At 43.2% G+C, this 23,723-nt stretch overlaps 1 protein-coding gene across 3 annotated transcripts in view; it reads right to left on the bottom strand.

The window, feature by feature from the left end:
- TUBGCP2 (tubulin gamma complex component 2) overlaps positions 1-23,723 on the bottom strand; it is a 33,771-nt gene that overhangs the window by 794 nt on the left and 9,254 nt on the right. For 2 of the 3 annotated variants that reach the window (XM_075423278.1, XM_075423279.1), the window contains exons 6-17: positions 22,806-23,013; positions 21,525-21,724; positions 19,570-19,759; positions 18,509-18,654; positions 17,656-17,836; positions 14,313-14,493; positions 13,470-13,642; positions 11,937-12,065; positions 10,446-10,566; positions 5,647-5,790; positions 4,905-5,033; positions 3,874-4,037 (exon numbers count right to left, since the gene is read on the bottom strand). In XM_075423278.1, the coding sequence (XP_075279393.1) occupies positions 3,874-4,037; positions 4,905-5,033; positions 5,647-5,790; positions 10,446-10,566; positions 11,937-12,065; positions 13,470-13,642; positions 14,313-14,493; positions 17,656-17,836; positions 18,509-18,654; positions 19,570-19,759; positions 21,525-21,724; positions 22,806-23,013 (1,966 nt within the window). The remainder of the gene's footprint in view (positions 1-3,873; positions 4,038-4,904; positions 5,034-5,646; positions 5,791-10,445; positions 10,567-11,936; positions 12,066-13,469; positions 13,643-14,312; positions 14,494-17,655; positions 17,837-18,508; positions 18,655-19,569; positions 19,760-21,524; positions 21,725-22,805; positions 23,014-23,723) is intronic. The other variant, XM_075423280.1, reaches the window with a different exon arrangement.

The raw sequence follows: 23,723 nt of genomic DNA, 5'->3' as shown, positions 1-23,723 counted from the left end.
CCCCACACAGGACTGCTCCAGGCTGGGTACACACAGCAGCTTGTTCAGAGTGAGACGGGGACATCTGCACGGTGCTACAGGTTTTGTCAGTGACACCTCTTCTGTGCCCATCCCTTGACAACAGGATAAATTTCACCTGTTCTTTACAGGTGTATAAAATACATCAGGAAGGACCAATTGCTAACAGCCTCTTTTCTGGAGCCACAGCTTGACCACACAACCCTGCAGGCGTGTCACTAAAGGAAAAGACTCCAGGGGTGACGGCTCCTCAGTCTCTGCACCTTCCCAGCCACTTCCCACCACTCCTTAACACCAGAGTTCACCACCACTGAACTCCGGTATTAATTCCCATACGAAATCCACCATATTACCCACCATTACTACCACAAAATACTGCAGTTTCCATTACTACCATCTCCTTGCTAACACAAGTACGCTTCAAACAGATTCATGATTGAAGAAGATTAGTAAGTGGTTGGAAGATGTTCAGCCAAAATCACAAGTGTTGCTGATACTCATAACCGCCTCTCCAAAGTAGGCAACTTCAGCAATATCATAATCGTGTCTTCTTGATAATCCACAATGATGCCACAAAACCACCCAGCTCCACACCTGCTGTGACATTCCTTAGGCAGATCTCTGCACTACGAAGCCAAGTAAGATGTGTGGAGCTCTTAAAAACATGTGCCCTTGGGAACACTAAGCAGTAATTGATATAAGCCTGTGAATCACACAAAAGTTACTCTCTTTATTTCTCAAATTAAGTTGCTCCAATACTAAATGAATGGGCACAATATTTGAGTTTTATGTTGCTTAACAACCTTACACAAATGGCAACAAATTGTTCCTTGACATTTTTTGGTGAGTGCAGAAAACAGAGCCTCGACAGATGGAATATAACTGTTGCTCTCTCCTCATTGAAAAGCTTATACCTCTTTCATCCTTTAAGTGTTGTACAAAGGAAACCTGACACCGAGGCAGGTATATTTACCAAACTTTGATTCAAATATAAGGCTAGGACTCATTTACATCCTTGCTTTGAGGATCTGTTCCATTTCTAAAGTTGGTTTATTCCAAACTTCTTAAATTGCAGATTTTGACGTGCTTCCCTTTCAGCTATGTTTTTAGGGTTAAATGATCTTTAACAACTCTCTCAAGAATTTACGTGGCCCTTCCTCAAACTCTGCTTACACTTCAGGTTCTTGTTTTGTGGGTGAAACTTTTATTCACTGGGGTTTGAATCACTTCATCTGTCCTACCAGTCTTACTCTAAGCTCAGTCATTGCTGTTTCCTCCAAACCGGTAAAGGAAGGATATCTGGTGATTGCTAACAGCACTTGATGGGTAAGATTTCTAAGTATTTGGAATTAAGCAATCCTTCTGACAAAGTCCTCTAATTCTTCCCCTTTTCTCTACTGGGATGTGAAGGAGTGACTCTGGAGATTTTCTGCAGTTGCCAATCCTCTGTCAGCACTGCTACTGATGGAGCCAAGGCACCTGAGAGGGGCTTCAGCACACTGGAAGCACCCATGGTAACAGGGATGACAGGTTTTAGGGTTCAACCTTGGTCTCAGCTGTGTGACCACATGTCAGATAGAGCATCAGATGACAACACAGGAGGCCAGGGGCTGCATAAATGTATGGTAGCTGCTGGTCAGGAAGTTCTCAGAAGTAAAGGACAACTGGAAGCCCAGTCTTCTACTGGAATACCTCACAGAACAGCGTTTGCAAAGGTAGGTACTAGGAATTCTGGACAGCCCTGCCTGTCAGAAAGGGACAATGAAAGCTTCAAGAGAAATGACATGAGGAGAGGACAACAACCTGCTTTAAATAAACATTCCTGGAACTTTTCCTCCTCTGTTTTCAGGTGTAGCACATCTCAACAGAGGTGTATGGGTTATCAGTCATCCACAAAAGATTATCTGGTACAGATGGGCAGCAAACAGAACCTAATGGTTGCAAGTTAATATTCTAATTGTTTTCCTGAAGACTAAGTTAAAGGATGAGAATGATCAACAAAAATTACAGCTCACAAACACCAAACAAAGCAGAGGAGCAATAAGACTACACTTATATAAAACAAAACAAAACAAGGGATGAAGCACAGTCAGGAGAAAGCTCAAAGTACCCTTTAGTCCTAAGTGGTTGAAAAGAACTCAGTAAGGATCTGCTCTGTTCTGTACTAAATATCGAAGGGCATGGGGCACCAATCCCTACAGCACCAAAGGAAGACAGAAAACATACATGATTAACCCGTTATCAGGCACATCTGTGAACAAAACTATGTATCGCTGACAACTGATTCTAGCAGATCTACCACTGAAAAGCATTACAACTTTAGATGAAAAACATTCTTCAAAGTAAGGAGTACTCCTTGGTAAATGAAGGGCTTTCCTCAGAAAAACATGAAAGAAATGAAAGAATCAGCACCTAAAAATGACCTTAATTTTTGGCTAGTCCTGTAAGAGATGTTTTCCGTTGCTTACACATGAAAATAAGGCTACACATCAGTTTACAGACAGTATGAAAAAAACTAATGGATGTTTAGGATGGCTTTATTTTCTGTGCCCTAGCTGACAGCAATGACAAAGTCAGTCTCAAGTGTTCTAGGCTCACAAGCACCGTAACTTTAAAAAGTGTTGGTGTTGAAATATTTTATATTCATGAAAATCCTGGCGTCTTAAAATTATGCCTATTTGCAATATATACCCTGCCTCTTCATTGGAAAAAATAAGTCACTGTAAAAATGAATTGTTTGTTGCATGTGCCTAACAGTCTGCAAGCAGCATTTCTGAAGTGTTACAGTCTTTGCCAGGTGTGAGGCATCTGGCAACCAGCAGCTCTTACATGTGAGTTCCAAGGTGACTCTTTGAATTAAGAGATGTCAGCTCCTGACTCTCACTTGCCTTCTTATTCTGTGGTTATATGCATGCCTCAGCTGAACATTTCCAATCTGCAGGCTGCTAGTTTTCATGGGTGCTTAACTCTTGAAAAACATATTCCAGCCACAAACACTAAAAGCTGCTCCCAGCAGCAAACTCCATAGTTGTAATTATTTCTGTTTTGCTCCTAAAGCACAGGTAGCAGGATCAGAGTGAGAAGCATTCTGCTCACACAGCATATGTGCTCAGCTGAGGATAATGCTCCTAGTGCATTATCTGTGGTTCTTCAAAGCTAGAAGTACCAGGGCAGGTCTCTTCACACTACATCAATCTGTAACAGAGATCTTAAAAAGTCCAGCAACACTAATACGTATGACTTTTACAGCAAAACCAAATGTTACTCATTCCAAAGAAGGCCTTGTGCATCCCATTTTATTGAAAAACCCCCACAGAGCTTATAAACCTAGCAGTAAAACCTAGATCTCCTTCTCTCTCTCTCTTCTTGCAGTGTATCTTGTGTACCTGACTTGTAGGTATTACTTAAGGAATTTTGATTTCTAAGAAGCTAGTAAGTATGGGTGAGGCCATAATAAAAACACATTAATGGATGCTTATTTAAATAAATACAAGATATGAATTTAAAACAAAATAGCCACTTATGATCAATCTATTGCATGGTTTTCTCATCTTGGAATACTTATGCCGTATTCAGGAATCAGCTTATTCACAGTCTACACACTGAGACAATCCCCAAGAACACTAACACTTGCATTACATTTACAACATTAATAGACAAATTTCACATAATTCACAGGAATGTGGGTGGAGTTTTTTTACAGCCTTGGGTTGAAATGCAAAGCAGTATTTCATGTGATTTCAGTGTTTTCATTGATGGAGCAGACACGCACAGTTATAAACAGCAATCATTCTTCCTGAGCTGAATTTGAGAACCATAGGAGGAGAAGTTACAGAGAGAAAACTACTGGCTCACCTGTAGATGATGTTAAGCATGCTGTGCTCACAGTCATTGGTGCTGTAAACGCTCAGTTTGTCCAACAGGTCCAGCAGATGTGATGAGAAATTGTTATCACACTCGTTGATTGTTGCTTCGAAGTCAGGTGTCAGCTGGAGGTTATCAGCATGCTCTGCTAAAAGCTATTAAGACAAAGGCATAGAGGCCCCGTGCGTTTGCCGATTCACACTTGCCAAAAAGGTGTCAGTATTCCTTCCCTATTTTCTAACCTGCTCAGAAATACTGCCATGAAACTTAACAGTCGCTGAGCCACTAAAATAAATCCTTCAAAACAGCTGCAACATCCTTGGTAGTTAAAAACCCTGTCACACGTATCTGGGAGAACCCCAGAGCAGATCTCAGTAGAGTTATCCTCAAATATATGCTGTCATTATTTATTTTCAAGCAGGAGGAAAAGTCAGTAAGCAGAAAGTGAGTGTTGCCTAAGCCAGGTTGTAACCTCTGGAGCACTCTGATTGCCTTGCAGTGTGATGGACCTTACTGGCTGCGTGCCAGAGAGGGGCTTTCCGTGGGACAGGAAGCAGCCTGCTAACTGCAGAGCATGCCAAACAAACCACTTAGTACGAGTGCATCTAGACAGAGAAACATGGACAAGACAAATACCCCATAAATCAAAGGGATGGGCTGGAAAGAGTCACACCCAACACCTTCTTGGCTCATCCGTCACAAAATGCTAGTTCTGGAAATAAGAAAGCTCTTGAGTTGCAGAAAGCCTGTGTATTGGGTACCCACTGCACAGCTGAAAATACAGCTAAGAACTTAAACAAGTGCAGGGACTTCAAAGCAGACCTTCAGAACACCATTGGCGCTCCACACTGCCCTCAAAAACACCCACAATTCTGCAAAGATTCTGCTTTTGGGGCCAGAGGTGCTCTGGAAACTAGGAAGATCTATCTGCAAGAGGTAGGACAGCCACCCTGACCAGACTGCAACCCCAGCTATTATTCACAGAGGAAAGGGTCTGGTTGTCCATCCCGTATCTCTCCCACCTTATTAGTCAGCTGCTTCTTCGCAGTCTCTTCAGCACGCTCCTCCTCTGTTGGTGGGCCCAGCATTGTGCTATGCTCTAAGGTGAGCTGGTCCATCTCATTATCCAGCTTCATGCTCCGGGTGAACCTCTTGGAAAGGCAGAGGGTTGGGGAAATGGTTAGATCCCATTTTTTCAACTATGGCAAAGCATGAGGCTGACTCAGTTCTGCTAGCCCTGCAGCTAGGTAACTCCCATCAAAGCTAACTCTGAGATTAAATGTACAATGTTAACACAAAGCTCCCTACACCCAAAGGAAGGTGGTTTTTTTTTAAAGCTATGGGCTTCCTGAGACGCTGGCTAGGGTGTACCCACGGAGATCAGTCTCCACGGGTCCACTCACCAGTCCTCACCTGACCCTCAAAAGAGTATGCTAAAAATCACAGAGCCCTACAACTTACACCTCAAATTCTGCTGCAGGACTGTCTGAAGAGAGGTAATTCGGTTCCTACGAACCTGATCCCAACACAGAAACAGAAGAGCATAGAGAATTTTGTGGAGGGAGAAGCCATCGAAACCATTTGGGAGAAAGAATGAGGGTTTGATCAGTCAAGACCCAAACCCTGCTGGTTTAGAGAGGTACAGAGGCTCTTCCACGTGCATTGAGGACTAGAGGGGTCAAGATGAAAAAAAGGACTGTTGTAGCTGCCTGGCACCCAAAGCAGCTGGCAGTGGCATGGTCAATACAGGGAGGCTGTACATACCTGCATGCAGTTTGTGAAGAAGACACAGACAGACATCAGCCTGGAGAAGATCTCCAGCAGCTCTGTGTTGGTTAGCATGCAGTCCTTCAAGCAGTTATCGAGGAAGCTTGTGTGGTGACTCAGGACATCGTCAATATTAGATGCCTATTACAGGATAGTCCAATAATGAAAAAACAAACCAGGACTGCTGTGCTGCACCAGACCAAAGCTCTAAACCAGCATCCTGTCTCTGACAGTGACCTCTCAAACATGCTTTAGGGCATGTTGAGGTACTTCCAACTTCGAGAAACATCCTGAGATGGAGACTACTGGCATTACTGCATTCAACAGCCTTTCACAGGCTTTTTACCTTTGATTTGTCACATCACCTTCTCAACCAAATTATGCTTTCTTTTACGATCCAAACCTTCCACTGGAAAGGAGGCTCAGGATGGAGTTACCTGCTTTATGAACATGCACTGCCTTTGCTTTTATATGTGCTTGTCATGCCCACTCCCATCTTCATGATCTCAGTAAACTCACACAATAAGCGGAAAAGAAAAAAAATAAATCTAGAATCTTAAATGTCAGGAAGTTTATGAAGCCTAAAACTAACAGGTTCTTCAGAAACATGTTTTAGGAGCTCAGTAAGGAACTGGGACATGCAGTGTTGCAAGGATTCTGTAAGATTTTTGTCCAGCTCTGCTACTTCAATGGGCTGTTTCAGTCTCAAGTTTTAAATGACAGACTAAAACTCCCATCTCACTCTGTACAATTATGGGATGTGCTAAAGCTGAGAACATACAATGAAGCTTAGGAAAGAGCCATAGGACCAAAATTGCCAAGGTTATCCACTCTGCTCCATCAGGATCAACACCAAGAAAACCCTCATAACCATTCAAACTACTAATACAGGACAGGGATAAATGCCAGGCTCTAATGCCACAAAGATGCTAGGTGTGTTGATGAAGACAATGATGTTGTGAAAATACTAGTTATATTTTTAGGAAGAAAGCACCTCAACTTCAAGTGGAAATGCACAAGAGAGAAGTCTGACAAATCAAAAAACAGCATAAGACACTACATGAGACCAGTGAGGACCATCTTTTTCCCTAAAATGCAAATGAAAGAAGTCAGTCTGTAGGCTACAGAGGTCAAACAGCCAGTTTTGCATCCTTTGTTTGGAAATAAATGATGTTTTTATTTAAATCAAGGAAGATTTTACCGAGTGGCTGGGGATATGTCACGCCTGGCGAGCAGCTCTTTTAAAGGACTGCATAACAAAGTGGTTGCTGAAACAGCTTCTTTAGCTGGCAGCATTGACTCACAGGTGCCCATATCACAACACTGCCTGGAGCCAGACATTTCCTGCCCCAGCACCGGTAGAGGGCATGCTCCTTTTCCTAGACATTTAAAAGCCTTGAAGGACACTGGTGAGGATGGGAGGCAAACATACATTCCATTACATCTCAAAGACTTTTCTAACTTGCCAAAAAACTTTCTTGGTTTCACACGACGACTTGTGTACGTACTCCCATCATGGGCAGCTTTGAGTTGTTACTACTGCACTGTTACTCGCAGAAGCCCTTCATGTACAGAGCAATGTAGAAATGCTTTATAAAATGCTGCGGCAGCCCTCAATGTGTTTGAAATTAAGAACTGTATGGTGAAGGCATAGACATATCTCCTTCTTGCCATACAGCCATGGAAACACCTTTCCCCAGTGTCAGCAAAGTCACTTTATACCTGCTATCTCAACATCTCTGGCAGGCTAAAGAGGCTCACAGATGTTGCATAGCAAGGGAAAAATTCTGCCGACTTGGCTTATCAAAAAGATTTGGTCTACAGATGTTTCTTGGGAATGGGCTCCTCCAAGAAACAGTATAAATTGGCAAATTCCTTTTTGGAACTGAAATAAAAATGCTTCAACACTGCTATATTTCTCAAGGAGCAGAGAAAATCAATGGCTGAGAGCCACAGCAGAGAGGGATCTTCAGACAGAAAGTCTTTGCAAAAACTCTGGAGTCAGGAGGTCATTTACTCTCAACAGAGGATGCCATCAATACAGGGTGCATGCCTGCTGCATTTAACAGTCCTTTCTAGGACATCTGGAATCAGCAGAGATGAAAAGAAGTGCTACCTGAAATCAGTATGGAAGAACCCAGGACAGGGTAACTTGTTCAAGTGCCTCAATTCAAGTAAAGTAAACCGAATGCTATATTTTGCAAACCTAAACTTACAACAAAATAAAGAAGGAAGTACACTTCTCTCAGATCATCCAGGATTTGAACATACAACCTCTGCTTGTTCAGAAGTCCTCGCCAAGAATATGCAGAGATGCTCACAATCCTAGACCTGATACCTCCTGTGAATTCTCCAGGAAAGAGGATGACAGGGCATCAGAAAATGTTGGTTAGCTGACACCAGAGCAACTCCTCAATACACTGTAGAAACTAAGACAGGTTCAGTTGATATTGAAGATTCAGAAGGCTCATCAGAGAGGTGCCAGGAGAGCTGCTGTGGCTTAATGCAGATTCCAGGAGGAGTGCTGGGCTGTTTGGTATGTTTTTCATGGTGTAAGAGGATAAAGATGTGCAACCCAGAAGCGTCTGATCACAGGATGACTACTAGAGGGAAGAAAAATAAGGTGATGTACATCTGTCTCCTTTTCCCTCACAGTAGGTGGGGCACCGTAACACTAGCCCCAACACAGCAGCACCACAGTGGGTAAGGAAGCTGAAGATGATGAGGAACGCAGTGTCCCTTGGCATAAGCAAAATGACTACAGCCATCACAAAGGCTATGCTGCAAAATAAGCAAGCTTGAGGAATGGATCACTAATCATCAGCTCTAATTAAACACTAGTTACCTGCCTGGCACAGCCTTTGCCTGTGCTGAGTGCCATATGCCAAGACACCCGTCACACAAAGCTCAGGCATAAAACTTCCTAACAGCCTTGCTCAAGTTGTCTCCTGGCATGGAGGAGATGGCAGCAGGTCAGACTCCCTCCCTTGGCAAAGCCCTCCAACACTGCTGCACCAAGCTGTGTACACTCAAGCACTTTCACAGGCCTTAATGGCATATCCCAGCCCAATTAACATATCCTTGCAGCTCTTCACTCAAAGAGTGGTCATGCATTGGAATAGGCTGCCCAGAGTAGTGGTTGAGGCACCATCCCTGAAGGTGTTGAAAAAACTTGTAGATGTGGCACTTCAGGACATGGTTTAGCAGGCATGGTGGTGTTGGGTTGATGGTTGACGATCTTCGAGGTCTTTTCCAATCTTAATGATTCTATGATTCACGCTATGAAAACAGCTATAATATAGCCCTCCCCACACTGCTGCAAACACTGAAACTGGAAGAACACAAAATTATTGTATATTAGGACCACATGGGATCCAATGGAGACATTTTCTATGTAATGTGGAGCAGGCAGTCTATGTCTCTGCCCTTGTTTCAGGCAGCAGTACAGACGTAACCTAAGATGCCATCTCTGCTTTCTTTTTCCTCCCACAAAGACTTGTTTGTGTGCCAGAAACCAGCAGGAGCCAGGCAGGTCCAATGGTGCTGCGAGGTGAGGCAACCAGTGCCCTGGCACCAGCACACATTCCTAGGGAATGAATAAGCTATAGGCTGGGCCCAGACTGATGGCAAGGAAGACAACATGTATTTGTAGCATTGATGCAGCTTTCACTAGATCTGTCAGTGCTTAGGCATCATCCTTTGCTTGCTTGTCTAATGACCTTCCACAATAACCGTATGCCACGAAAGTCTAGATCTTTACCACAGTCAGATAGAAAAGGAAGGAGAGGAGGGTTTGCTCTATACAGACTGAGAATGGCCCTTGATCTGCTGGTGACAGATTTTTTTCTCTGTTGAACCAACAAATCTGACATGAACGAAACCAGATATGAGAAGACCTTTACGGGCTTCTTGACCAGCCTGTTCTGAAAGGTAAACTCCCAATGACTTCACATTCTTGGTTTAAAACAGGCAGGTGGGACATTAGCTGAGAATGTGTTCCTCTCTGAGATAATGTAAGCATCTCACGTGCCCATCAAGAGATAAAAAATGTTAATTCTAGTTTTTTGCTAGGGCAAACAGTTAACTTCTGGAGAAGTCACTGATTTGGATTAGCAAACCTGAAATATTCTATAACACACCTGGAAAATCCCACAGCTCAGAACATGGAAGGAACCAAAATGATGCCAGGCATGCTTTGCTCAGATAGTCCCTTGTAAGGCATAAAAAACAGTGGGAAGCGAGCCTCTCCCAGATACCACCAGAGTGGAAAAGTTCTCCAGCCTTGCCCAGGGAAGTAGGAATAAACATGAGGAATAGCCACCTGAATAAAGAAGGCCCTGTTTTATAACAGATAGTCCTAACATGCCAGTCCTTGGCAGCTTCATGGAAGAGAAAGCACCGTCTTGGCTTTTAAGAGCACTGTAAGTCAGCCAATGAATCAACAGAAGATGTCTGGAGCGGTTTATGATCTTTGCACCTGCATACTTCTTCCTTTTTCATAGTCTTCTTTCTTCTGTGTTCAGCAGAATACCACCTTTACATAACAGGGTGCAGAGCATGAGCTGGGCACAGATAAGAGCATCCAAGAGAGGAAAGGGATATATGACTAATAAAGCAGAAAGGTGATGTAGAACAGCAGCACTCTTTGCAGTGTGGTAAGAACAACAGTTCCCAGACACTTAGGTGCCTCCAATAAAATTAACAGACACTTGCAGTAACTGAAATTACGCATTTTTTCCATACATTAGATTTGTTTAAGTCTTCTGTTCCAACCTCTCTCAAGCACACACACTCACCAACTTCAGGTTCTTCTCAAGAATGTGCCATGTTGGCTCCATCACTTCAAACATCATGTAATACTGGATATTCTGTACAAAATTCAGCATCCGCTGCCGCAGTGTGAAAGCACCAGCAAAGCTAGGGGAGAAATCACACCCACACAACTTAGAGCTAGCAAATGCCATGGAGAACTATCACCAGGCTTGCGCAGTCAAGCAGAGCTAAATATTTCAGTTCTAGCAAATTCACTGCTGCAATGTGAGAGGGATTATAAAGTTAATGCAAACCATCTCTGATTATTTTCCACATATTCAAATGACTTTCCCTCTGTTACTAGGGTCAGAGTTTTGAACCTGTTGTAGACTGGACAGTTAATATCCAACTAAACTTTTAATATTAAATATTAAAGCAATTTTACTGGTGTAACTATTGAGACATTCATTTGTTATCAGGGCAAAATTCAACAAGATAAATTGTTCATGCTTCTTTCCAGCCTTACCTATTAAAAGAACCCTTAAAAATATTCCATGCCTTGCATCTCTTTCAGGGGATCCAAACATTTAATCAAATCACCTGCCACCTAGAGTATTTAATGACATTACACCTTAAAAATAGAATGGTGGGATTATATACAGGGTCTTTCAACGTTAATTTATGCAGGCTCTGTGATGGCACACTAAAAACTGCCTCCAGCAAACTGGGACTGGTCACCGGAGAGTTGGGGGTACCTACCCCAGGGGTTTTCAACCACAGCTGCCCTGTCCCCAGCTGAGCACAGTCATCCTGTGAGCCAGAGGTTGGACTAGAGACCCTTACAGGTCTTTTTTGCTAACCCCTCTACAATTACAGGAGAACCAGACCTACAGCCATGTTGGCTGAGGTAAGTGCCAAGGCGGCCAAGGTTACCTTGTGACAAGAAAGTGCCGTCGGCATCGCTTTCCAAACAGGCATCTCCAGCACCTGGAGTGCAGACCCAGAGATTAAAATCTACCCTCACAGATGGAACCGGATCGAATGATTTTCTGGGAAAACACCCCACCAATTTTACTTTATTAAATTTGTATGACACCAACACCGCAAATATTAGCCAAGCTGTGTGAAGGTCACAAGTCCTTGCCAGTGGTCTGGCCAGAAGAGAAGTATGTTGCTTTTAAATTACTGGGGTCCTACTAATCTTGCTGATGCTAAAGTAGTGACCAAGATGATACGTGCATAGATGTGCTCTGCTGTTAACTATTCAGTGTATAATGAGCTAACCCTAAAGACCATCTCTTCCTTTTCAAAACTTCATGCTAGCAAAGAGGAACAAGCCAAGCAGTACAAAGATTATCAGGCAGACACTTCCTACTGAAACTTAAAATGTTTTATTTTGATGTCTGTAAGCCTGTAAGAAATTTGTAAGGATCTTTTTCCATGTCAAAATGATCTGATTCATGTCACGACATATCTAACTAGCAAGAAGGAAAACCAATACTTCACATCCGATCCAGCAGACAAAAAGGTCATACCACTTAGCAGAATGCAGGGAGAATTGCTTGGCCGTCTTATTGCTGATCCAAACGTTGCACAACTGTCTTTCCACATGTTTGCAATAGAACATGTGCCTGAAAAGCATCTGGTATCTTGTCAGTGCTTTCCTGGAAAGAAAGGAGAAACCCATCCAGATTAAGCCCTGTTCTGGTTGACAGACTAAGCTGTGAAACCTGAGGATGCTCGAAGGAAAAGAGACTTTACACAGTATGTTCCTTACACCTTCAGATGCACACAGATCCACACTGAAAAAATTCGAACCAGAAAAAAAAAAAAACCAAACAAACCACATTTGCAACCATCCTAAAGAATTTCTCTCCAAGGAGTCCCTCCTCTATATTTCCTGCCAGTGGGTACATCACCAGCCTCCTTCTTCAATTCCCTCGAGCTACCTGCAGATAGGTCACTCACATAGATGCTGGGACAGGGGGCTGAAAGCCTGAGGTCAGGTACCCACTGCACTAAGACTGCTACGATCACCAAAACAATTCACCAGGATTCTCCAAAAAGATGAAGAAAAAGCTGTAACCAAGCTACATGCAGCACTACCCTGCCAGTGATGCACTGTCACAGGCAGATGGGGATGCTTATTTATAGCTTCAGGGACTGGATTCAGGTCTGCATTCAGACACTTCAGTGTAGGTGTCTACAGAGCTCCAGTCGATACAGTTCGTGAAACCTTACCAAATAGTATTTTCACTTCCATAGCTACCATCAGAGTTAATACAATCAATTTGAAAGAAAGTGACATAATTTCAAAAGCATCACATTATTAGAGAAGTCCCACTGTGTCAACTGATTTTTTAAAGGTGAGATATAGGGACAAACTAATTGTGGACATTTAACAATTCAGTATCTGTCACTCTGTTTATGTAACACTGTTTGTCCCATTTACCCTGACTCACAGCAGTAGATGTGCCAGTATTTCTCCAGTGAAGCAAGGGGCAAATCCCTGAAGAAAAATGAACCACACAGACCCTCACAACTCAATTAAATGCAAAATCGCTTGCTATAGCAATTCTAGCAACAGCCTGTATCCTTTCAGTTTTCAACTAGGGATATCAGACAAAGCATTTTATTCTGCTCTCCACAACTGAGAAATGCTTGATTCTTGCATGGAAACCCTCTTGTGAGAGTTCATATTCTCAGGGCAGATACTTCAGAAAGCCATGGACAAATGAAAAACGAGTGACCAGTCATAAGTAAAACCAGGGCTAGGCGGATAAAGCATCCTTTGATCTACGTCTTCTCACCATTTCAAATGAAAGTTTGACTTTCCAAGCATTCCTTAGACGTGGACTAGTACAGCTCTACTGAAGAAACAACCCATATTCCATAGTGTACAACTGGAGCAAGCAGGTCTCAACAACCGCAATGCATTCCGTACTAGTCAGCAACTTATAATGTCACTTTAAAGACAGACGCTTTCCAGTGTCTTACTGTGTAGAAATGTGCTTCAACCCCACACAAAAGCTTCTGCCTTTTTTTCCTTCAGTGGATTGATACCTTACCTGTTTATAATAAGGGACAGAGGCCACTTAACAATGTAGTCAAAGGAAAATGCTTCCAGACCACTGAGAGTGAGCTCTGTGGGATCTGCACTGATAATTGCCTTTTCCTGTTTCGTTTCTATGGCCAGTACTCTCAAGAGCTGTGTAATGAGGTTATGAGGCATCAAGTCAATCTATAAAGGAAGAGCAGGAAAAAAATGAAGCCACAGGATACTCACAACTACCACGTAGCAACAGACATGTGGCAGAAATGCAAATTACCAGAGTCACTCTCAAGTCACCAACCTAGCAAACAATAGTAAATGGTATGATCTGGAATGGAGCAGCAGACATGGGAGCAGTGTCACTGTAGCATTTAACAATCAGCATACAACATACTACTCCACTGATTGCTCTCCCTTGCCCTCAGCCTTTGTAAGGTCTATTCAGATCTCACACTCTCCAGGCACAGCCTCTGTGCTGCTTCAATTCTGTACAACATGCAATCATTAACAAGCAGGACTTCTAATCAGGTATTTTCTTGGACTCCAAAGGGAGAATCCAAGCTGAAAAGAAGCATAACAGACATACTACTGCTTCCTCCTCATCCTGAGGCCACCCAAAAGCACCTTCCCTGTGTTCAGAAGCCATCAAGAAAACACAGTCCTCTGTCCAAGGTGGGTGCTTCCAGTTGCTAATCTGAATGAAAGAGGACTTAACCCAGGGAAGGTCTGCAGAAGGACAGCCATCAACTCTCTTTTCCTTCACTGCACATCCAGCATGTTTACAGGCACACAGATCTTCCCAAATCATGGCAGGTGTTCTGCTCAAATTCAGTTACCTTCTGCTTAAATACATTATTACCTTTAAATCATCCTTGAAAGGATCTGTATTGGCTGTGCTCATTCTCAGGGCTAATTCAAGCAGAGCTTCTAGCCTTGTAGTTATGATGTCGTCTACAGGCTTCTTAAGTTCCTCTTCTGTGAGATCCATGAAGTGAACGAAAAAGTCCCCTTGATCCATCAGGAAATAGTGTTTTATAGATCTGCTCAAGAAAATGGAGAGCCAAATGTTTATGCTTTTTAAAGCCTAAATTAATCCATATTAAACCTAAAGGAACAAAAGCAATCAGTTCAGTCAGCCTGCTGGGTTTGATCACAAAATGTTCCTCTTCGTACAGAACACACAGCCATAAATAACCCACTTGGAGACTAGTCTTTTATGCATTTCCCCTCCTCTCTTCCACCACAGTCAGGATGCTTTTGTGCAGTCAGATCAGGGGTGCTGCTGTTCTTCGTTTCCTTGAAAAATGAACCTTAGGAAAAAAAACCAACATGCACTATATTGCTGGGTGAAAGCTCATCCTGCTATCCTGAACAACACCCCAGCCTCCCCAGCATGCAGATCCATCCAAGAGGCAGTTGCCAATTCAGAGCAGAATCTTGGACTCCTTTGAATGAACAAGTATCTGTGCCAATTTTTTATGCACTCCAGATACTTGCATTAACTTCCGCTACAGTAGGATGTATAAACTTTAATTTTCACTTGGCACCAGGGAGAGTTAACTGCAGCAGGCCAGGAGCTTGGAAATAGCTCAGAGAAGAGTTTGAGGATTAACTTACAGCCTGGCCAAAGACCACACATGATAACTGCAGTCTTCAGAGCAAAAATAGGACCAGTTCAGCCTTAACACAGTGTGGTTGCAGACTCCTGATCACTGTCAATTTGGGATAATGCTCAGCCCCTCTGTTTCCCTGACTGTCCTTACTCTCTTGAACCAAGAAAACTCCCCTAGTCAGGAGGAAGTCATGCCAGTGTCAGTGGTTAACCAAGGACACCACAGGCAGGGGAGCAAGATACTTAGTGCTGGCACACCCTAGAGTGCAAACCCAAGTAAAAACCTGACCTAATGCTGGTGGCAATCCCAGTTCAAGCACGAGGTTGAACTAGAGACCTGCTGAGGTTGTTGGTCCCTTCCAGCCAACATTTCGGGGATGAAGGAGAAAGTCAGTACCCCCGCTTAACTGACGAGAAGTGGTTATCTGTCACAGGTCCCTGTGGTTTGATCACAGCCATCCCATTTCAGCCCTCAAAGTGCACACACGTGCTGGAAGCTCAGTAGCTTCCTCCCCAACCAGCAGATTACATATACACAGGACAGCTACTGAATGATCTAGCAGAGAGCCTGTTTTGAAGATGAGGAGGTCAGAGACATCAACCCCAGCTGGAGAGGCTGAGCAACACCTTAATCTGAAAGTACATTGTGACAGACGGGCCCAGCAGAGGACGTGCCACCAGAGCTTTGGAAGCCAGTGTCTTTTGAACAGCTCTATAAAGCAAAGAAGGCTTAGAGGGATGACAGTCTTTAGCAAGGCTAGGAAGAATCTCCTTAATGACTGACAGGTTTCAGACAGCTCTCAAACTTTCATGAAACAAGGCATATTCTCTGACGGTTTTCACAGGGCAGGAAGGCACATCTCAGTTTAAAACGAGTGAACCATGGATCTTCACATCTTCCCACAACGTCTCTCAGCTGGAGCCGCGGTGTTCCCACATCTGCAGCAGACATTGTTGTTGCAGCTACAACTTTTTCAGACCTAGCAAAACCCAGGCCCAAAGCAATCCCACCTGGCCTGCTAGGCACAGTCACTCCAGTTACAATTACTGCTCCAGCTTATGTCTCCCAATGGACATCTTCTTGTGCAAGTCACTTGGCAGGTTTGTCCCATGAAGCTCAGACCACTTTCTTTCACAGTGTCACAGGTTTCAAGCAGAATCTCTGGTACGAGGTATCAGTCCAATTACAAACTACTTTACAACCAGCTATCAACTGCAATTTCCTACATATTTGTTGCTGTCTTGGTCTTCTGGATAGTTAATATTCCTGTTTTTACTGTTTTCTGAAGACAGTAATAAACTAAAAGCTTGCTTCACACACGGAAGTTGGAGTTTGCATGCTAGAATGCACTTGCATTTGTTATCTGCTGAATGTATTACAAGAATCAAAACACAGGTTATTAACTTTAAAAAAGGACAACGTTAAGAAAAACCCTGAACTGGCACTTCAGGCTAATACACTTACTCTGTTCCAACTATCTGTGTCTGCGTGCATATAGGCAATGTGTGACCCTTGCTGCCCAGAAGGCCAATGGTATCCCGGGGTGCATTAAGAAGAGTGTGGCCAGCAGGTCGAGGGAGGTTCTCCTCCCACTCTACTCTGCCCTAGTGAGGCCCCATCTGGAGTACTGCGTCCAGTTCTGGGCTCCCCACTTCAGGAAAGATGAGGAGCTACTTGCGAGAGTCCAGCGGAGGGCTACGAGGATGATGAGGGGACTGGAGCATCTCTCCCACAAGGAGAGGCTGAGGGAGCTGGGCTTGTTTAGCCTGAAGAAGACAAGGATGAAAGGGGACCTTATAAATGCTTATAAATATCTGAAGGGTGGGTGTCAGGAGGATGGGGCCAGACTCTTTTCAGTGGCGCCCAGCAACAGGACAAGGGGCAAAGGGCACAAACTGAAGCACAGGAAGTTCCATCTGAACATGAGGAAGAACTTCTTCCCTCTGAGGGTGACGGAGCACTGGAACAGGTTGCCCAGAGAGGTTGTAGATTCTCCTTCTCTGGACATATTCAAGACCCGCCTGGACAAGGTCCTGTGCAGCCTGCTGTAGGTGACCCTGATTCAGCAGGAGGGTTGGACTAGATGACCCACAGAGGTCCCTTCCAACCCCAACCATTCTGTGATTCTGTGATATAATTGTGGAGATGCTTAATACCAAACTATTTCTTATTCATGTTAAACTTTTCTGGATCACACCAGATAATACTAAGAAACTCTTCCCAGGTGGGAGTGACCGTGCAGCCATGGGACAAGTCATGAGAGAGGTGGGGGATGTCCACACCTGAAGTCAGGTTTTGGGACTGAGCTAGACAAAGCCATGGCTGCCCTGACCTAGTTTTGCTGCCAGCCTTCCAAGGAAGTTGGACTAGAGGCCCCAAACATCATTCGCACCCAATATTTCTATGATTTTACACTTTTTTCTTCTTCAGGAAAAAAACCCAAATCTTATTTTTTTCAGGCCAACCTTACTAATGGAAATAGAAATAATGCATTGATGATATCCCAAGAAAAGAAAGCTAACTTCAAAAACTTTTGTTCATTACCAGAAACAATCTATTTAACATGCATTTTAGTAAAATAAACCAAACCTCAGGTGAGCCACCAGCTCTTTCTCCTCCATTAGGAAATCCAGAAGAACTTTGCTAGCATAGTTATATGCTTTTTCTATTTGTTCCACATATGCTCGCTCTTTTAAAGTATAGATGACCTCTTTAGCCACAGGGCAGGTAACATCACGTCCACATTCTCGCACAACATTTAAATATTTCCCTAGAAGCCAAAAGAAAGAATGACCCATTCTCATATCTACTGTACATACAACAGGGAAATTTTCAGACCACTACCTTCATGAGGAAGATACGCTGTGAAATGTTTACACTAAGTTCTGCTGAAAGCTGGAAAGGATTTAGATACCTTTCAAAAGATGACATAGAATTTTAAATTAGGCACCTAGTATCACATAAAAGGACAGATTTAGAAATGGTTTTGTTTCCCAGTGGTGGCAAAATATCTCTGCAGATAGCCAGAAACTTTGAAGAGCTGATGCTGCACGTCAGAAATAGCTTTTGGGTAGTTTTGTATTTATGGCAGAGAACAATCGTAGCCATCAGGTTGCACGCTTCATTTCAACACCCACGTTAAAACTGAGCATATTCAAACCTCAGTTGTTTAGCTCCATCTAGCTAGCTGCTAGAAAACTGTACCCATGAAATAGAGCAGTAAGACAGGCAGCTCCCCTTGATGCAGGTCTCCTTCCCATATGTTGTTTAATTTGTAGGATTTGGGGTTCTTTTTAAATCTGATCCTTCTATTCCTCTGAAAAGTTGAGCTGGACAACCCTATAAACTAGCGAAGCACAATGACATTTACTTTATCTTTACATAAAGAATGGTAATGTTTGCCTCAAGATTCCTCTTACAGCAGAACCACATCTTTACCTACCTGTGCTTAGTATTTTGTCAGCCATTTTCTGCAAGAATGAGGGAATCTGTTGCTGAACAACGGTGTATCTTTGATCCCAATACTTGTCATTATAGTCCTCCTGAATCTTCTCCTTCTGCAGCTCATGTTCCTCCACCATGAACTCACTGAACAGTTAAAGCAGATGTTTAGAAGCAGGAAGTGGTACAATGAGGATTACTTTTTTTGACCTGTAAACTGGTAATATGATCTATCAGAAATAAGGTCTCATGAAAATATGTTCCAACCAAGAACTACAAATACAGACTAATTTCAGTAAGAGCAGAGGCACTATGCAGAGTGTTTCTGCTAATCTGCAGCCAATTATGACAGCAACAGAATTTTACAGGATTCACAAACCAAGTCCTAGCAGTAGTTGTCAGCGTACAGGTGAGGAAGTTGGCCTTTGTCTGCCTTCTCACCATCAGGAAGGCATTAATGTTAGCTATTTTAACTTGAGTTTTGCCCCTCTTAGGATTCTGAAAATGCGGGAGACCGAAATGCTGCAAAAACTATTAAACACAGCAAAATGCTTCAAATGATTCTACAAAAGCCAAGAAACTTCAGAGACTGTCGTTACCTCATATCACATTAGCTTATTAGTGGACTACATTTAACATAGATTCACTGAGTTATCACACTCTTGCGCCATGGGAAGAGGGCTCACCCCTGTCGTGATGAGGATGTGAGAGGAGAATACTTTAAGAGGAACACGTACGGTGAGGCCAAATTTGAGTGGACTGCATATTTGAACTGTTGTGCTGTTCACTTTTGCATATAATTTCCTTGAATTTGGAAAAATAAAGCAAGTGAGAGCGTCTCTAACTGTATAACCACTGAATCAAATAAGAAATGTAGTTAAACATGCTCTAATAGCTCCCCTTCCTTGCAATGATGCCTTGTCTACCCGCTGCTGCCAGGTCCAGGCCTCTAGGCTAAACAGACTCTACAGAGCAGACGGATGGGTGCACTAAAAAAGCAGAAGTCAAAAAAACAAACAGTATTTCCTAACTTTTAATTTTCATTCCTTAACTGTTCTTTACCTGTATGGATCATTAATGATGCCTCGATATATCCACTTTTCCAGAATTTCAAAATAAGGCACGCTGGCTGCCTTGGTTAAATACAGGCACAGCTCCTGGGCCTGGCTGTCCCCCGTGTAATTGAAAGTCTTGTCATGGAGTAAGCTCAGGGTTGATCCTCCCATACACTCACCTTTACCCACAGAAGTAGCTAAAATTTAAAAAATATAGATATAAGACACAAAGCTGACACGGATTAATTGCACAATCTCTGCTGTTAAACGTAATGAAGTCAGCAGTTGATTAGATGACCGTCCTAAGTCACAGATCTCCATGTCAGCTGTAAATCCCTCTTGTGAAGATGAAAGGCCATTCCACCACAAAACCAAAACTAGTTTCACATCCTGAAACGTCCTGAAACAAAACCCCAAACAATCCACAATCTAAAAGAGCAATAACCAAACCCAACTCTCCAGAGAAGAACTGAACTCAGGTAGACACACAAGGTACATGATGGCTTAGAGTCCAAAAGCCTCCTACACTGAGGGGACCATGTATAGAGATCCCTTTTCCAGGTGTAACAGAAGAAACATACATTTCAGTGACTTGAGAAACCTCTGATCTCAAAAGCACTTCTGTTCTCAACTCTAACACTGAAGTAGCCATGCAACAAACACCAGGACTTAGGCAGGTGGATAGTAAAATTTGTACTTTGTCATCACAAAAGGGATGTAGGGACAGAGGAACACAGTACTGCCGTGAGTTTTGGATCAAAGCAAACCTTAATGTAGTTGGCTAACTGTTGTGTTCCAAAACCCTGAAAATTTCAGGAAACATGAAAACCAAGAGAGATAATCCAATTCCAGATTGTAAACGTAACAGATACTGATGTCCAGATAAATTCTCTGGGCTGAGTAGAGAGAAACGTATAAACATTCTCATGCCAAAGAGCTTAACCAGAATTTCTGAGGCAACTACATCTGTGAGCAACAACTTCAATGGCACTGGCTGGGACTGACTAGCTGAGGAGCAGCCCTGCAGAGAACAACCAGGGGGTCCTGGTGGACAACCAGCTGATCGTGGGTCAGCAGTGTGTCCTTGCAGTGATGAACACCAACTGCACCCACGGCTGCACTGCCAGCAATTATTCCCCTCTGCCCAGCACTGGTGAGGTCACACCTGGAACACTGCATTCAGTTTGGGGTCCCCAGTATGAATGACAAAATGAAGACCTCAGCATAGGTTAATAAGATGGTGGAGGGCTGGTGCCCAGGGCATGTCAGGAGAGCCTCAGGGAGCTGGGCTTGTTAGCCGAGAGAAGAGAAGATGAAGCTGGGGGTTGTCAAACATCATTCCTTCACTATCCGTTGGATGGTTCCAGAGGAGATGCTATAAGACTCCTCTTGGAGGAGCACAGTGACAATATCAAAAGGGCAAAAGTTACAAGAAGGGCAATTCCAGTTGGAAATACAGAAAGAAATGTTCACAGAAAGGGTGGTGAAGTCATGGGAAAGGGCCCAAAACAGTCAGGAATCTCTACTGCTGGTGACTGTCCAGACTCTCCTGGACATTGCCCTGAGCAACCTGCTGTAGCTGTGAGCCACGGGTTGGACTAGAAACTTCCAGGGGTTCCTTCTGGTTGAATCAGTTTGTGGTTACACATCCACACAGCTGGAGAGGCATTTGGAAAGAAGCTGAGTAAAGACAGCAGTGGTGGAAACTACTGATCTGAAGGGCATGGATTGTGCAGGTAGAAGACATGGACATGCCTCGTGACAGCTCTGAAGAGCAGATTCAGCCCTACAGCCCACTGCTCTCAAAAAAGAGCAGTGCTCTGAGAAGTACAAATCACCTTGGCTTTCTTCTTAAATATAATGTAAAATGAACACGACACATGACTGCATTGCTACTCTGTACAGTTTCCAGAAGTTGTCATGCACCTGTCAAAATGTAATGACTGTGTTTTTGAAACTTACCAAGTGAAGCAAGAATCTCCAGGGTTCTCATTGTGGGCTGGATATAAAACCAGAGTTTCTGCAGTGACAGAAGTCCCTGTCTCTGAAGATGTTCCAGCTGGGTAATTAGTATCATGTATTCCTTGATTAGAGTCCGCATAGCAGCAGCCAGAGCATGATTTACCTGTCCATACTCGAAGGAAGACTTCTCCTCTATAAACCTGTAAAAAGCAAAATGGAAACTCTTTCAGGCAAGGCACCTTCTATCGTTTTCAGAAGTTCTATCTTCAGGACACTGTGCAAGCACAAGAGTAGATCATGTGTTGGAAAACACACCAGTCTTCAGCTGGAGTTTCAGGTTCCGCATTTGCTTTGTGTCCCCCTGCCTATTTCCCATCACCACATTTCCTAGTGTGGAAAGCTGTGGGAAGACGTTTCATCTCAAACTGCAGGGAACTAGAATTATTTGCAAGACCACCATGTAAAAAGTGAGCACCAGGATTTTCAAGACAATTATCTTTGCATAAGCAACAGATCGGAGGACAGGAAAAGATCTCAAACAGAAGAAATGTGCACCCAGACATGTGGGGAAAGCACTGTTGCTAGCTTCTGATACCACATGCCACAGCAGGGATTCATTTGACCAGATTACAATGGCTCTATACATGTTAGTGTAGAGAGACAGATGCTTCTGAACACAAGTCATATCATCTGGAAGGAGACATGTAAAAGAGACTGTATGAATCACATCCTAAAAATGCTTCTTCCTCTTTGCAGATCTTTTAGGGACTTTGAGTCAAATGCAGACGAACATACATAACAAACATCTGCTGTTAGTGACATGTACCTTATACTAAGACCTTTCAACAGTTACTTAAGGTAAATTAAGGTAACCAGAAACTAGGCAGAAGTATGTTCTCCTGCTCGGAAGCACACAAAAGTTTTCTCAGTCCTGGATGCCCAGAGGAGAGCAAAAACCAGGAAACATGGAGAAATTCATAGCAGAGTGAGAACAGACAAGCCAGAATAAGCAGACATATCCTATTTGCACTTTGCCTGAATGTACCAAGACCAGGTTTGGACAAAGCATAGGTGAGATAAATGAAGTGGCAGCACAGAGAAGAAACTCATCAAAAAGAAATGTAGCTAACACCAATTCAAAGAAATTGTCATTCTTATTTTATGTCCCCATAGGTTTAAATTAAGCTTAGAAGTTACAATCTGCATGATGACAGATGCTCTATTCTACAATCTGATACTCAAAGGAGAACCATCCTCCTCAGACAAAAGTCAGCTTGGTACCTTGTGACAGCAGAGTAACTTGCTGCTACAGGAAGAATCCTAGTCACCAGCTCCTTGATGGATAAGTCCAAGTTTGGATCGACTGAAAACGCTCGGTTCTGCCTGCCTGTAAGAGGCTGTGCTGTGATGTATCTTCCATCCACACCAATCAGAACGTACAGCAAGTCCTCCACAATCATGGATTCTTGTGACGCTAATGGCAAAGTACCTGTTTTCAAAGAGAAGACAAAAAAAGAACACTATCAGAACATGCCTTAGTACTGCCTGATCATCTATTTGTATCATTTCAACCTAGTACCTGAAGCTTGAAAGTAAGACATACAACCATTCAAAGAGAACAAAGGAAGATATAGGGAAATAAAACTGAGTTAGGGTCAACTCCTAAATCATCTACCTTGCTTTCCAGGAAAACAGAATCCTTTGCTCATTTGTACCCAAAGCAAACTAAGTAGACAAGGCTATACAGCCGATATCTGTGGCCAAGAAAACATCACCCGCAGCTTATGCTGCTGATACTTCCACTCAAAATGGCTCAGTTATGCTGGACTCGAGGAGCTCCAACCTCGTCAACAACTCCCCCTACCTCCCCTCCACTGAAATATTCAAATACCAAGAAAACAGTTCAAATACAGACACGAAGAAATGCTAGTCCAGCAAAAGCTGCAGGTGAACTGCAAACTATAGGGTCTCTGAATGGTGCTGTCAACTACAAGCCACCTGCAAAGAAGCGTAAAGGACTCAACCCAAAATATAATAAAGTGCATCAGAAATCAGGGAACAGACTGGCTAGAGCACTAATTACAGCAAAGCTTATCTCACGAAACAAAGCAACAATCCCTCTCCATTTGTCAGATTGTATGTGAGAGAACAAATGGTTCTGAGCTTGCTAGGAGCATACCCACACAGCGCATCCCAAAA

Source organism: Opisthocomus hoazin, chromosome 6 (assembly GCF_030867145.1).
Source record: "Opisthocomus hoazin isolate bOpiHoa1 chromosome 6, bOpiHoa1.hap1, whole genome shotgun sequence".
Lineage (NCBI taxonomy): Eukaryota > Metazoa > Chordata > Aves > Opisthocomiformes > Opisthocomidae > Opisthocomus > Opisthocomus hoazin.
Note: the sequence above shows the minus strand (reverse complement) of the source record. Positions and strands in the feature narration are given on the sequence as shown.